Here is a 16804-nt window from a genome sequence, read left to right on the forward strand (position 1 = left end):
GTTTGATGAGTTCATTCCTCTTCATCTGCAGGACGTGTCATCATGTTCAGGATGAGCAGCAACTTCTCCGTCATGTGACGTCGTAACGTCGAAAGCTTTAATCTGACGTTGTTCCATCAGTCATGTGTTGGTTCTCTACAGATTTATAATAACGTTCTCTCTTTGTCTCATTTAGTTGAGCTGAGATGTTTTTCTCTAGTTTGAGTCTAATTTAATTTATTCTTCGTCCTGTAGCATCAGACAACAACACAAACACACAATCAGCATCAAATCAGAAAATATAAAAAAATAAAAGCCTCAACAACTAGTTTCTAGCCTCATCAGACTGGATCCGTAACAGGCTCAGAGCGCTTTACAAACTTTTTAACTCAGATTCCTCCATCAGCTGCTTGCTTTTTATACTTTGTTCTTTGTAGATTTTATTTATTTAGTGTTGTCAGTGAGGGAGAATACATTTTATGATCTGAGCTGCTGTTTTTACCGAGAACACGACGAGAAACATCTTGACTGTAGAATATAAATAAAAGGCTCTGGTTCTGTGAAGCCTCTTCAGATGATTTTGGATTATTACTGACGCTAAATAATAAATATTTTATTTTATTTAATAAAATCTGAGTCAACTGGATGAGTTTGAGGTCATCAGCTGTAAATAAGAGGCATTTACTCTGTGAGTCTGGAAATAAAGATGGACGGAGAACAGCTCCTCTACAGTGAAGACAAAGCAAGTAGAGCTCCCCCTGGTGTCTGGCTGCAGTACAGGTCATAAGCTCCACCCCCTCCATGTTAGTGGGCGGGACTTGGGCTAAACTAAAACGAGAGTTACGTATGTAACTATGGTTCTATGAATCCTGGATGACCGCCAGAGGCGGTGCTTCAGCACTGAATGTCTCCATCTCGCGCATGCGCAGGTCGAGTGTTTATACCAACAGAGTCACCTGTGACCCCCGATGACACCGGCTAACCTATATCTTCCGGTGACATCAGAGGATCTGTTCCTGCAGAATCTTCTCGCGAAACCACAAGGATTCTGAGTGACAGAACGCTCTGGCGGTCATCCAGGATTCATAGAACCGTAGTTACATACGTAACTCTCGTTCTATTTCATCCTTACTGACCGCCAGAGGCGGTGCTTCAGCACTGGATGACCCATAACGACAAAGTCACGAGGAATGCCAATACATACCTCAATGAGAGGAGGCAGTAGAGGTGGGCAACAGGGCCACACCCAGCGGATGGGGAGTGGCCACATTCACCCGATAGAATCTGGAGAAGGTAGTTGGTGATGCCCACGATGCTGCATCACAGATGTCCTGCAGGGGCACGCCTCTCAGAGCCGCCCATGATGTAGAGACAGCCCTAGTAGAGTGGCACCTCACCCCAGATGGCGGGGGGCGACCACTGTGTCTATATGCCTGGGTAATGACATCCACAACCCAGTGCGACAATCGCTGTTTGGAGAGAGCGCAGCCTTTCCTAGGACCACCATGACAAAGGAACAGCTGTTCTGACCGTCTCATGCTTGCGGTCAAAGATACATAGACTCTCAGAGCCCGCACAGGGCACAACAGTCCTAACCCGTCCTCCCCTGCAGGGGGAATAAACTGTGCCAGGTGGATAGGACGGTTAAGGTTCGACGATGACAGAACCTTGGGAAGAAAAGCCGTATTCGGCCACAGAGTGACCCCCGAGCCATCTGAGTTCCATCTCAGACATGAATCACTCACAGAGAGAGCATGTAGCTCCCCAACACGCTTCGCTGAAGTGATGGCGAGGAGAAAAGCAGTCTTAGCAGACACCCACTTCAGCTCCGCCTGCGCCAGGGGCTCAAAAGGAGGCAGACACAAAGCGTCCAGCACCAGGGGCAGATCCCATGCTGGAGCTCTCTGTGCCTGTGGGGGTCTTAACCTCAAGGCTCCCTTTAGAAAAAGTGACACGAGTCTTTGGCCCCCCACGGTGTTGCCATCAACCCGGGCATGTCGAGAGGAAATGGCTGCCACGTATACCCTCAGAGTAGCCGGGGACCGTCCGCCATCCAAAAGTGACTGTAAAAACTCCAGAATTTTCGGAATTGTACAGTGCACGGGGTCCTCACCCCTGCTCGAACACCATACAGAAAACAGCCGCCACCTGTTCTCATACTGCAACCGGGTAGAAGGCGCCCTAGCATTCAGTATGGTATGTTGGACAGTGTCCGAACACCCTGTCAGCAGTGGGTCGGGCCCTGCAGTGGCCAAACCCAAAGCTGCAGGCGCTGAGGGTCGGGATGCCAAATCCGGCCCCCTAACTGAGACAGGAGATCCATCCTGTCGGGGAGACGCCAGGGTGAGCTGCGGCAGAGCCTGTGCAGCAGAGGAAACCATGTCCTCCCCGGCCAGAAGGGGGCTACCAACAGCAGCTTGTGGCCCTGCTGGAGGACCCTCTGCAGTACTTGAGGAATCAGAGGGATTGGTGGAAAGGCATAGAGAAGACTCTCCGGCCAATCGTGGGCGAGAGCATCCTGGCCCAGAGGGCTGGTCTCCCCTGTCAAGGAGAACCAGAGGGGGCAATGGGTCGACTCCTCTGTGGCAAAGAGGTCCACCTCTGCCCTGCCAAAAACGTCCCAGATGTTGAGCACCACCTCGGGATGAAGCCGCCACTCCCCCGGCGGAGGCTTGCCACGGGATAGGAAGTCTGCGGTCCGGTTCCGTTCTCCCGGCAAGTACATCGCCCTCATGCTGGCTAGGTGGGGAGCCGCCCACAACAGGAGGTCCCGGGTCACCTGCAACAGCCGTGCTGACCTGGTTCCCCCCTGGTGGTTTATGTGAGAGACGGCTGAGACATTGTCCGTCCGTACTAGCACATGCCTCGCTCTCAGGAACGGAAGAAAAGACTGCAGTGCCATGTGCACTGCCCGAAGCTCCAGCACGTTGATGTGCTCGGAGCGGTCCCGTGCAGGCCACAGCCCGCGAGCTGTCCGGTTCTGCCACACAGCACCCCACCCTGAGAGGGAGGCGTCCGTTGTGACAGTCTCCCGACGGGATGCAATAGAGCCCATGGGCATGCCCCGAAGGAGAAATGACCTCTCCCTCCATGGAGCCAGAGCAAGGAGGCAACGCCGTGACACCTTGAGTTTCCTGTGCCGGTGCCACTTGGCGTCCAAGTGAAAGCTGTTCAGCCACCTCTGAAGGGGACGCAGCGACAGCAACCCTAAGGGGACCACAGTGGCAGCAGCCGTCAGCTTGCCTAAGAGGCGCAAATACAGGACATAGCGCAAACAGCGGCCCTCCCGAAAGAGGAGAAGGAGGCGGATGATGTCGTCCACGCGCCGGGGAGATAGACAGGCCTTCATGGCAACGGCATCCAGAGTCATCCCCAGAAAGAGTGTACTCTGTGAGGGGACCAGGCAGCTCTTCAGAAAATTCACTCTGAGACCGAGCTGGGTCACATGTGAGAGGAGAATCGCCGTGTCCCGGGTCACTTGAGACCGGGATGGCGCGCAAATCAGCCAGTCGTCCAGATACGGCAGAATCTTCATGCCCCGCGACTGCAGGGGTGAGAGGGCTGCCGCCACACACCTGGTGAACACCCGTGGAGAAAGGGAGAGGCCGAACGGGAGCACCCTGAACTGAAAATGGCGGCCCTGGAAGGCAAACCGCAGAAAATGTCTGTGGTGTGGTGCTATGGGGACATGAAAGTACGCATCCTTCAGGTCTACCGAAGTAAACCACTCCCCTCTGGCAACGGTACACAGGACCTCTGCAGTGCTGAGCATGTGAAACCGCAAGACCTTGAGGAACCTGTTGAGTCCCCTCAAGTCGAGGACAGGGCGGAGTCCGCCGTCTTTCTTTTCGACAAGAAAGTAAGTCGAATAGAACCCCCCGGGTGATGACAGGGGGTCTACCGGCTCGATGGCACCCTTGTCCAGGAGGGCGGACAACTCCTGGTTGAGGGCATGGGCTTTTGCCGGGTCGTGTATGATGGTCATCTTGACCCGGCCGAAGGCTGGGGGCCGGCGTCGGAACTGAAGTTTGTACCCGTGGGTTAAGGTGGAAATCACCCACGGGTCCGTGGTGGAAGCAGCCCAGTGGCTGAGCTGCTGCTGGGAAAAACAGCCGACGACCGGCCCCAGGCTCTCAGCGCCTGGTCCCCCGGCCTCTAGAGGCCCTGGGGGGACGACGGGCTGCATCGAAAGCCTGAGGTTGTCTAGAGGGCAGTCGTTCAGGGGCTCGAAAGCCCTGAGCCCCTCGTTGAACAGGCTGTTGAGCCGGTCGCTGAGACCTAAGGTGGCCACTGGGGAAAGTCTGTGGCTGAGAGCGTCGCTGGGGGGCAGCTGAAGAACCCCCCGGCCTGCCGGGAGGAGGCATACTCCTGTGAAGCCCAGAGAGCTGCTGTCGAGTCTGTCTGGCCTGGACTGTGCGCTCAAGCGCCTCTATAGCAGCCGACCCGAAAATCTCACCGGGTTCCACTGGGACACTGCGGAGGGTTCTCCGGCACGTCTCAGTGAGAGGCGACTGTGCCAGCCACACCTGGCGGCGAGCCTGGACGAGAGTGGACATCAAGCGCCCCAGTTCTCTGGACATCAGAGCAAAAGCCTGCAGAGACGCGTCACTGAAACTGTGGACAGACGCGTCCAGCGTAGCATCCTGCAGGGATGCAGAAAGAGCCAGCATCAGATGCGACAGGGAATTGCCGATGCGTCCCATACGTGCCGCTGCGTCATAAGCTTTAGAGAGCAGATCATCTGTAACCCGACACTGGGGGCGAGGACACCTGGCATCTGGCCTCAGAGCCTCATCAGGCGAAACGATGAGAGCCGCTATAGTCGGTTCAACCGCTGGCATGCGGGCCAAGCCAAACTTGGCTGCGTCCTGCATGGCAGCCAGGGTCCGGCCATCAGATGTTGCATGAGAGAGGACTCTAGTATCCCTCCAGCATGCGTGCAGCTCCCTCAGGTATTCGTCTGACGGAGGCACAGTAAAGGTGGCAGGGACTGGGCCCCGCCTGAAAAAAGCACTGGCAGGAGCCGGCTGAGCTTGTGGAACATCCAGCTGCAGGCGGGCCAGGGCCATACGAATGATGGCACCCATAGAGCTATCCTCAGACCCAGCAGCACAACTGTGGGTTGAGGAGCGGGAGCTCTCCCCAGAGCCATGCTTGGAGGTAATGTCCTGGGGAACCACGTCCGCCCCACAGTCAGCGAACTCAGTGGCTGATGCCGCCACGGAGAGCACATCATCCTCTGGATCGAACACGGCCGCAGGAGGAGCAGGAGCACCAACCTCCCCTGCACCAGTCCCAGACTGGATGGCTAGGAAGAGGGACTTCACCTGGTTCAACTCCTCAGTCAGCTGGTCCACCTTGGAGGCCAGTTTAGACTCCTTGGCCCCCCTCCCGGAGGAGGCACCCACGGTCTCAGCCCGCCGTCTAGGTCGCCTAGGCTGAGTTGGCATTCGCTGGGCTGGAGTCAACTGGTCCGGCCCCGGAACATGGCCCAGCAGGTGTTCAGCCTCAGCCAGTCTGGCAACCCGTACTGCCCGGGGCATGAAGCTACAGTTCATGCATGGATCCTCCGAAAGCCCCTCCCTCAGGTGTTCAAGGCCAAGGCACGAAGGACACATATCATGACCATCTTCAGGCTGCAGAGGAGCCAGACAGGCCGAGCAAGAGTGGTCACCAAACATGGTGACAACAACTGAGAAAACAACAGATGCTGGGAGAGGGAGCGAACGCACTGCCTTCACCAACAGGTGTTGCAACAAGGGCAACAGCACACGCCTATGCTGGGAGCGGGAGCGAGAGCACTACCTTCACCAGCAAGTCAGCTTGCTGTGCAAAAAAACAAAACAACCCAAGTAGGCCGAGCGAAAAACGCTGGTAAAACTACTTTTCCAAGGTAATAATATACACCTAAAGTGGGAGCGGGAGCGCACACACTGCCTTCACCACTACAGGGAACAACAACGAAAAACGGGCTACAACTTAGCGGATAACGGCGGTACAAATGTCGGGAGAGGGAGCGAGTACGCTGGCTTCACCAACAAATCAAACTACAACGAAAAACGGGTACAACCAACAGTGTACCGATACACAGCCAACAGGTCAAGCGGGCAACGCGACCGCTAATGCCCGAAAATAATAACACGAGCGTCGGGAGAGGGAGCGAGTATCACGCCGTCACCAACCTTATAACAAACGACTAAAACAAATACTCAAAGGGTGTCCGCGGTAAACCGCAACAAACCTCCCGTCTCAGCTCGTCGCAGCCTTTGGAGGGCGCAGCTCGCAGCTCCGACAACGTTGTCGCAAGGCTACCGGCGACGAAGCATCAGTGAAGTACACGCTTAGTTCAGCTAGAACTTACTGACATACGTCTACCTGCAAAAGCGAGAAGATGAAAAGGAACAGATCCTCTGATGTCACCGGAAGATATAGGTTAGCCGGTGTCATCGGGGGTCACAGGTGACTCTGTTGGTATAAACACTCGACCTGCGCATGCGCGAGATGGAGACATTCAGTGCTGAAGCACCGCCTCTGGCGGTCAGTAAGGATGAAATAGAACACTAAAATACACGTCAAATAAATCAGTGTTAAAGTTTTATTTTAGTTATTTGACGCTATAGAAACAGGATGTGACGTAATGATGACCACCAGTTGCCATGCCAACCGCTCTGTGAAGTGGTCCCGTAAAATAAAGAACCAGAGTATAATCCAGCATTTCTTGTAAACTCACAAGATGGCGCCGCCCGTATCCCCGGGAAGATAGAGTCAGTTTGACCAATGAGAGGAAGAGGAGACGTGGTGTCCATATTTATATACAGACTATGCTTCATACGGCAGCTTCTCAGAGTTTGGAAACTGAAAAGTGAGAAGTTTGTTCAGATTTAAAAGAACCAACAGAGAAATGTATTTATACCGCCCCCCCCCCCCCCCCCCCCAGCTCCCAGCTCTGGGTCTGGGTCTGGCGTGGAGTTATTATGTGTGGTGACAGTGTGACAGAGAATAATGGAGACACGTGGCCTGGCTCACCTCTGTGTCTGTTAAATTAATGAGTAACAGCTTCACTCTAAACTCCTGCAGCTCGCTCCCTCTCACGTTACCGTCCAGACAAATTAGCAGCAGATTAACAGCGAGCAGAGCAGCGGTCGCTTGCTCCGTCCGTCGGCTTCAGCAGCCGGAGACGCAAAGGAAGCTTCAGACAGACTTAGTCTCAGAAATAAAACTCCCAGACAGAATAGAAATTAAAATGAAGTTAGTAAAATGATTCCAGTGTTGACCCTGAGACCAGCGCAGACCAACTCAAATGTTTTTCCTCTTTCCACCTGAAGAGCTGCAGGAAGACTTTAGAAATCAGTTTTATCGACCTCCACTAACTCTCTGCTGCTGCTGCTGGAGAAGCTGTCGGACCAGAACCTCCATAAATTACATTTCTACAAACGTTTTCCTCCATTTCTGTCCTCGGTGATTCTGGATATGACTCCTCAGAGATAATGGAAACTGGAAAAGTGTCATTTTCAAATGTAATTAAGCTGAAGAAGGTTCCAGATCTGAGAGAAAGATTCCTGAAGCTCAGAGCAACAAACAAACCTGAAGCTACATTTATTTAGTTTAATGGTTAAATGAATGTGGCTGAGGGAATAATAAGAATAAGAATAATAATAATACACAGAATATATAAATACAATTATAATACCATCATATATATAATTTTTATTTTGTTTAAAAATAAATAAATAAATACCTACTACTACTATAAATGTATTCTAATTCAGTAAACCTGTAAACGAATATAAAATAAAGTAAATAACATTTATATTATTTTCAAATTATTTAAAGAGAAATAAATAAAGAAACGTTTTATTATTGAGGAGGACACACAGACAGACAGACGTACCTGGGGCTCCAGGACCAGACTACCTGTCCAACAGGACCCAGGGACAGATGATAGCTTTGACTCAGGTGTGTTTGTGTGATGAAGAGGAAACAGGAAGTGATGATGAAGAGGAGGCTGATCATGTGACTGAGAGCAGGTGGTGGTGTTCAGCGCTGGCAGGTCGACTCGTGTTAATCCCGACTGCTGCTGGTCCAGCTACACTCCCGGTGCGCCGGCCGCCGCCTTGTTCCCTTCATGCACAGTAGGCCGCCACTTAATTAACGTGCACGGGTGTGTGTGTGTGTGTGTGTGTGTGTGTGTGTGTGTGTGTGTGTGTGTGTGTGTGTGTGTGTGTGTGTGTGGGTGTGGGTGTGGGTGTGTGTGGGTGTGTGTGTGTGTCTTCTGGTGTTCAGTCGTTCCCTGTGAGAGTATTCAGGAGCTGTTCAGTTCACCACTGGGGCGTCAGGGCCCCTACCTAATTACACTGTGTGTGTATATGGGTGTGTGTGTGTCTGTGTGTGTGTGTGTGTGTCTGTCTGTGCACACACTCAAGAACATACTGTATCTGGTGTGTGTGTGTGTGTACGTGTGTGTGTGTGTCTATGGTACAGTAGGCTGGTTCCTAATTACTGTCTGCTCCTTGTATTCCCTCAGTGCCAATACCTTCCTGCCTCACTGAACCCTCGCTGTGTGTGTGTGTGTGTGTGTGTACGTGTGTGTGTGTACATGTGTACATGTGGGGGTGTGTACGGGTGTGTGTGTGTGTGTGTGTGAGGACGTGTGTGAGAGACAGAGTGAGAGAGAATCCAATCATGTACTCTAACAATTTCAGACGGAAGAGAACCTTCAACTCTCATGAGGTTACGGACTGACAGCACACACACACATAACAACACACACACATAACAACACACACACACACACATAAACACACACACACACACACACACACACACACACACACACACACACACACACACACACATTAATGCACACACAAACACAGTGTCTTCCCTTCTTCAGTGTCGCACACTTTGACAAAGTTTTAAAAATATTCTTCTTTGACTTTGCTCCACTGATTCAGATCAAATTTTTCAACAAAGGAATATAATAATAATAATAATAAAAAAGAAGAAGAAGAAGAATCAAATTAAATTATTTATTTTTTTTAGTGGAGGAAAGTTTCCCCATAAATATCTACATTACAGTTTATTCTCTATTAATATTGTTTGTATCTATTTTTTAATGTTTATTGAACTAAACACAACAACAAGCTCCCTGTTTGTGTGAACATACGAGGCAATAAAGAGAATTCTGATTCTGATTTTTAAATTCTCCGTTGGGAACTTCACTTCAGCTGTCATTGGTCATAATGTTATGGCTGATCCGTCAGTATCTACTTTTAGTTTAACATTAAAATAAAATCAGTACCTGATGTTTTTGTCCAAACAGAAGTAAATAGGATAACAACATTAAAGCTGCTGATCTAAACCCTCATGATCGTCCCGTCACTGGTGGAGTTCCTCAGGGTTCTGTTCTTGGTCCTCTATAGTTTCTTTAAATCGGTTTTTCCTGCTTGTTTTCAGTGGAACCAGATGAACTGATTCTGCTCCAGAAAAGATCTGCTGGGCCAATCAGACTGTTTGGGGGCGGGGCTTAATGTGGTGATGGACAGAGTTGCTTCAACAGAGTTTAACAGTGAATGAGTTTGTCATCGTGTCTTTCTTCCGTCCATCCCTTCATCCATCTCCCTGCCCTCCTCCTCCTCCTCCTCCTCCTCATTTTTCTTCCTCGTCTCTTTCTCTTCGTCCTCCGATGTCCTTGAGTCCAACTCACACCAGCTGGCGTTCAGCCGAGTTGAGAGGTAGAGAAAGAGAAAACAAACGAGGAAATAGTTGAATGAGTGTTTGTGTGACTGATGCTCATTTGTCTGATGGAGTCTGTTTTCTGTGGAGGTGAAGGAGTTAAATATTACTAAACATCTATCTGATCATTTCATCAGCAAACACAAACACAACCTGCTCTGATTTACAGTCTGATGGTCGAGTGACGACTGGACTGCTACAGGACTGTAATTCAACACCAGGGGAGAATGAAGAGTTTATTTCTTCAGTCCAACGTTAGACTCCAGATGATGATGATGATGATGATGATGATGATGATGGGTCAGAGTTTTTAAGGAGGTGTCTTTGTGTGTTAGTGATAATTATTTAGTGAATCCTGAATATGAGCTCATGCATCAGGCTGCAGGAGCTTCCTCTGTGGAACATGTGACCTGTAGAAGCATTAAAGAGGTTTAGTGGAGCAGCTCTGTCAGAGTTAATCAGCCCAAACATCTCATTTCAGGAGGAGGAGGAGGAAGAGGAGGAGGAAGAAGATGTCCTCTCATTGATGTGATGAGCTGTAAACTTTATGTGTAGTGGAGAGAAATGTCTCAGATTCAGTCTGCTGCTCTTAACGTCCCGCCAGAGACTTTATGAACGGACACGAGGACAGGGTTGGTGTTTAGAGAGGAAGGAAGGAAGGAAGGAAGGAAGGAAGGAAGGAAGGATCAGAACCGTGAACAGCTGATCCAGATTTTTAACGTCTCTCAATCATTTCCTGAGTTGATTCTAGTTCAGATTAGTTTCTAGTTTAGTTTGGTTCAGTGTTCACACCTGGACCTGTTTAACCTGGACTCTAGAGACCAGACTAGTGTTCACACCTGGACCTGTTTAACCTGGACTCTAGAGACCAGACCAGTGTTCACACCTGGACCTGTTTAACCTGGACTCTAGAGACCAGATCAGTGTTCACACCTGGACCTGTTTAACCTGGACTCTAGAGACCAGATCAGTGTTCACACCTGGACCTGTTTAACCTGGACTCTAGAGACCAGACCAGTGTTTTATTTTACTAACGTCTCCAGAGTCGTGTCCTAACATCGTCTGTCCATGTCTCTTCTTTCCTTCCTTCTCTCTTCTCCTCCCTCAGGTCTTTTGTTAGGTCTTGATTAATTGGCTCTGACAGTCTGCCAACATGGCCGCCCTCCATCCCTCCCCCTCCCTCCCCCTCCCTCTCTCTCTACCCCCCCCACCTCTCTTACACCTACCTCTAATTGAATTGGCAATTTGTGTAACAGTACAGATTCCCGCTCTTCAACTTCTTTCCTCCTCCATCACACTGCTACCCTCGCTCGTCCCACTACAGTCTCTCTCTGTCTCTCTCTCTCTCTCTGTTTCACACACACACACACAAACACACACCCTATAACACACACACACACTATAACACACACACACTGTGTGAATCCCTGGTTTGTTGCCAATCTCATATTAAACAAGAAAATAAATTAACAACAGCTGTAATGTTTGACTTTGAGAGACCAAAGTTAAATTGACTTTCCTACACCATGGACACACACACACTAGAACACTCACACACACACACACACACATACACACACACACTAGAACACACACTATAACACACACACTAGAACACACACACACACACACATTAATAATTACCAGGGGTTTTGGTGAGTTCATATTTGATAAAGTTTCAGAATTCATTCATTCATTCATTTATTTATTTATTTATTTCCTGTTTCCTTCCTTCCTCCAGTAACTTCCTCCTCCTCTTCATCATCTCTGCTCCCTCACCTCCTCTTGACCTCATCTTCCTCTTTCTGCATTTACACTCTTCTCCTCCTCCTCTCCTCTTCTTCCACTTCCTCTTCTTCTTCCTCCAGTCCTTTTTCTCCTCCTCATCTTCTTCCACCTCCTCCTCCATTTCTTCTTTCTCTTATTCCTCCTTCTCTTCCTGTTCTTCCTGTTCCAGTTTCTCCTCCTCCTCCTCCTCCTCCTCCTCTTCCTCCTCTTCCTCCTCTTTTGTCTTTTCCCTCCTTCTCTCCCCTCATTCACAAGGGCTTTTCATTACATCATTAATTGAGTTTAATTCAGCCCCCCCCCCCCCCAGTGTTGGAGGGTTCTTGTTGCTGTGGTTTAAATTCGTTGTAATGAGGTCTGCAGGGAGACGCAGAGTAGAGACGAGGAGATCACCTCAGGGCACAAACACCTCCTTTTATTGAGCTTTAATGTCCCTCAGTCTGCCTGTCTCACTGTCTCTCTGTCTCTCTGTCCATGTTTGTCTCTTGATGTCGTCATTTATTAATATCTTAGCTGTGTTCTCGTTGTATTAACACATTACGTAGAGAGGACTGTCCATGAACCAGAGGGTTAGTGGTTCCATCCCCAGAATATACCACATGCTGAAAAATTCATTTTAACGTCAAGACGAGTTTTATAAATAGTTTTCATTAAGTGTCAGGCCTGGTGTCCTGTGTCCTGTGTCCTGTGTCCTGTGTCCTGTTGTCGTTGTCTCTTCGTACATTAGTCGTGACGTTCTTCCTGTTCAGTTTTTAAAATTCAGATTCTCTCCGTCTCTCTCTGTCCGTCCTGATTTCTGCTTTTTGTCTTCCTGTTTGTCTTCTTTAGGGACGGATGTAGAGAGACAGAGAGAGAGACAGTTTAACCTCAGGGCAGGTTTTTCACATCACCATCTCTCTCTCTCTCTCTGGCTGTTGTACTTTCAGTTTTTCCTCTTTAGAGAGAGTTTTGCCCTCAGGGTGAAATTTTAGAAAGCTATAAACCCTCTCTCCCTCTCTCTCTCTCTCTCTCTCTCTCTCTCTTTATCTCCTCCTCCTCTCCAGAGATGAACCGTGATGGATAGAAAGATGAAAATAATAAAAAAAAAGGTTGGAGAGAGACAAAAGAGACAGCTGCTCTTCATCGTTCAGAGTCTTCCTCATCCGCTGTGACGTCGTCTCTCTCTGAAAGTTATTTGTTTTTACAGACGTTTGGAAAAAACAAAAACAGGCGTTATTATCTGTTAAAGGACTAAACCAGAGGCCGGGGTCAGGAGGTCGACCCTTAGTTCTGGTAAACATGTAAATATATAAACAGTGTCTAGAGCATAGACTGTATATAAACATGGACACCACGTCTCCTCTTCCTCTCATTGGTCAAACTGACTCTATGTTACCGGGGATACGGGCGGCGCCATCTTGTGAGTTTGGATCCAGAGTCTGATCAGTACGGTCTGAGGGCGGAGCCACGTGGAGCCGTGATATTGATGCCCCGCCCACACTTCCTCCAGACTCACTCATGTTTTAGTTTAATTAATACTACGCTCTGCTCTACCTCCACCTGGTACAAGGAGATGATGGATTATACTAACATATTAAAAAATAATTACTCTCACGGTCCCATGGGAACGGTGTACGGAGCGGTTGTCATGGCAACTGGTGGTCGCCATTATGTCACATCCTGTTTCTATAGCATCAAATAACTAAAACAAACTTATTCAACATTCATCAACATTATATTAACTACCTAAACTGACAGAAACCATCCTTGATAAAAATTATTTGACGTGTATTTTAGTGTTTTAGTTTGACCCAAGTCCCGCCCACTAACATGAAGGGGGTGGAGCTTATGACCTATACTGCAGCCAGCCACCAGGGGGAGCTCTACTTGATTTGGCTTCACTTTACAGGAGCTGTTCCTCCGTCCATCTTTATACTGTCTACGGTACCACTTTGAATTTTTGACATTTCTGCGTAAAAAGAAATGGTTGTGTTTGTTCGGATTCTCTTTGTCTAATTTTAGAGCTTGTGTGAAAATCTGCTGATGGTTTGAGTCATTTCTAAGATTCAAAGTGTTTATTGTCATGTTTCCCTGAACCTCTGCCGTCCACAATGAACGCCAAACAATATAAACTGTAAAATAAATTAATAATATCAGAGGAAACCAAATTTAAAAAGCAGCAAATATAACAGAAATAGAAACTACACCTCATGTAAAGTGTAGTAACACATCGCTGTACATATATGGGTATGTATATACTATATATGCAGTTTCTTTACAATGTGATTTCACTGAATGAATCTTGTTAGCATCGTTAGCTCCCGTGCTAGCTCCTGCTAACGATGCTAACCTGTCGCCTGACTAACCCAGACTGTTCCGAGCTGACCTCACTGGTTCCTCTTGTCTTGTGCCATGTGTGTTTGTCACGCTAGGCTGTACATATACGTGAGTGTGTGTGTGTGTGTGTGTGTGTGTGTGTGTGTGTGTGTGTGTGTGTGTGTGTGTGTGTGTGTGCATATTTGTGTGTGAGTGTAGCTTTGCTCGTATCAATGTGTCCGAGTCTCACCGGTCTTTTTCTGTCCTGTCCTGTGCTTTCTCTCTCCCTGTGTGTGTTTGTGTGTGTGTGTGTGTGTAGCTATCGGTAACCAGAGGAGGAGGAGTCCCAGCGTCGTCGCCTCCGACATCTTCGAACCTCACATGGGCAGCCACATTTTACAGGTAGGAGCTTACTCACCTGTGGAGACGCTGTTAGAGCTCAGGTCCATGGTCTGTGGGCGTTCTGGTTCACGTGATGATGATGATGAGGATGATGAGGAGGATGAGGAGGAGGTGTGAACAGCTGACTTTCATTTTTAACAATTTGCAGGTTTGAAATCTTTTGTTTTGACAAATAAAAACGACGCAAAAAGATTCAAGAACAAGAACGACATGAAATTATGAAGAGTATCTTCAGTCTGTCAGAATATTTAAAGTATTAGGAACATTATAGATTTAAACTAAAAACATGATGATAAATAATGATGAAGGAGATAAAAACTGTTTAATTTAAACAGAAAATTCTGTTAAACTGTAAAGATCGTATCATCTCTTACTCCTGTCATTTTACAAAACAATATTATCATAGGTATTCATTTATAATTCTAGTCTGGGTAGTTTCTGGTGTTTCAAGTTTGGTTTTAGACTCTAAAATAAAAAATAAACCAGTAAATAAGAGTTTTTATTTTTAAAAAAGCCAAAAGAGACATTTGTTTGTTTCTGGTTTATAAATGAACCACTGGCTTCTCTTTTACTTTATCAAAGAACCAAAAAGACGTTAGCTTTTGGTTCTAGACTCTAAAATAAAGAAGCTAAACTAATAAATGTCCCTTTGGTTCAACGATATATGAAACCAGGAACCAGGAAGAGAAGTAAAGGAGAAACCAGAGCTCATTAGATTCATAGAAGAAGTTTCTATCAGTGATTTCAAGTATTTTCTGTTTGACTCTGGAACAATATTCAGATGTAACTTTAGACTTTCTGATTCTTCAGATTCCTGCTTTTTAGAGACGAGAGAAACGACCACAACAAATAAATTCTAGATTTATGTAGAAAAACACGTTGACTGTTACTGAACTAGAAGGAGTGACAGGGAAGACGGAGGTGATGCTGTCGGGAAAGAGCTGGACCTGAGATGTCCCAGTACAGACACCGTACTGATTCTGGTTGGTGTGGCGCCGCCTGCAGGACTTAGACTAGACTTAGACTAGACTTAGACTTAGACTAGACTTAGACTTAGACTTAGACTAGATTTAGACTAGACTTAGACTAGACTAGACTTAGACTAGACTTAGACTTAGACTTAGACTTTATTCATCCACAGTGGAAATGGTTTGGTCACAGCAGCTCAGTTGCACATAAAAAACACATAAGAACCACAAGTAAAAGGAAAAATAGGTGAATATAATGAAAATATAAAATAATAAAATAGTAATAAATAAATAAATAACAATAAAATAAAATAATAAAATAGTAAATACTAAATAAAAATAAAAATAAAAATAAAAATAAAAATAAAATAACTAAGAATAAACTATAAGTTAAAATAAAATAAAATAAAGGACAGTACTTTGTATTTGTGGCTCCTCTGTACTAATCTGATGTGAGCAGAGTAAACATCCTTTCTCTTTTATTCCTCAGACACAGTTTTATTATCTGAATCATTTCCTCTGATTCTCTCTGAGCTCATTTCATAACGTACCTTTACATTATTAGCGCAGGGATTTCCTCATAATTCAGATTTCTCACCACAGACGACTCCAGTTATTCCTCAACATCCAGCTGCTGAATTATTAAATGGAATTATGAACGTGTGATAATGACTGGGTTATCGCTGCTCGCTCCCTCGGGTTTATGTGTGAGGAAAATGTGTGTGAGTGTCTGGTAGCTTTAATCCCTAGCATGCTCCACTCCTTATCTGTTTAACATACAGCCCAAAGGCTGAGCTTTTAACATCCAACCAGGCTGACGTGATATCACAGCTGATACAGGCTGCTAATCTCTGTGTGTGTGTTTGTGTGTGTGTGTGTGTGTGTGTGCACTGCGCTGGTTTCAGTTACACCTGATTATTATTATTATTCTAATCTAGCCGACACCACCGAGCCTTCGCTGGGAAATAATCCACACTTTTCTAATCTCCTTGTACTTTTTTATTTTTTCATCCTTTTATCGTATTCAATCAATCAATCAATCAATCAATATTTATTTGTATAGCACCTTCCAGCACCCAATGGTGCACAAGGTGCTTTCCAGGGTAAAAACAAGAGCAAAAGCAATATTACTAAAACATAATTAAGACACAGCTGCAGCGCACAAAGGTGCACAAAGTGCATTCAAGCGTAAAAACAAGAATAAAAGCAATACTACTAAAACAGAATTAGAACGCGACTATAACATAAAGGGGGCAACAGTCCCAGTTAGTGGCTATGTGTGAAATGCCAGCCTGAATAAATGCGTTTTTAACTCTGACCTAAAAGTTGTGAGCTTGTTGGCGGATTGAATGTGAGCTGGGAGAGCGTTCCACAGTTTGGGGCCTAGGACGGCAAAAGACCGCCCCCCTAAAGCCTTGTAGTTGGACCTAGGAATGATCAAGGTGGTGTGATCTGCGGAGCGCAAATTCCTTACTGGGTTGTAGAGGGTTACCAGTTCAGTAAGGTAGGCTGGGGCCAAGCCATGAATGGCTTTAAACACAATTAAAAGGACTTTGAAGTCCACCCTGTACCGCACCGGGAGCCAGTGAAGGGAACAGAGGACTGGTGTGATGTGTAAGTGTTTGGAGGTGCCTGAGAGA

At 47.1% G+C, this 16804-nt stretch overlaps 1 protein-coding gene across 1 annotated transcript in view; it reads left to right on the forward strand.

Moving 5' to 3' along the window:
- Window positions 1-16804, forward strand: part of npas3 (neuronal PAS domain protein 3) — a gene marked incomplete at both ends in the record, with an annotated part of 113286 nt that overhangs the window by 7912 nt on the left and 88570 nt on the right. The window contains 6 exons of the mRNA XM_084568479.1: window positions 2211-2322; window positions 3872-4015; window positions 4404-4931; window positions 5173-5388; window positions 5478-5661; window positions 14114-14196. Coding sequence (XP_084424605.1) covers window positions 2211-2322; window positions 3872-4015; window positions 4404-4931; window positions 5173-5388; window positions 5478-5661; window positions 14114-14196 — 1267 coding nt within the window. The remainder of the gene's footprint in view (window positions 1-2210; window positions 2323-3871; window positions 4016-4403; window positions 4932-5172; window positions 5389-5477; window positions 5662-14113; window positions 14197-16804) is intronic.

This window comes from Chelon labrosus (assembly GCF_963514085.1).
Source record: "Chelon labrosus genome assembly, chromosome: 20".
NCBI classification, from domain to species: Eukaryota; Metazoa; Chordata; class Actinopteri; order Mugiliformes; family Mugilidae; genus Chelon; species Chelon labrosus.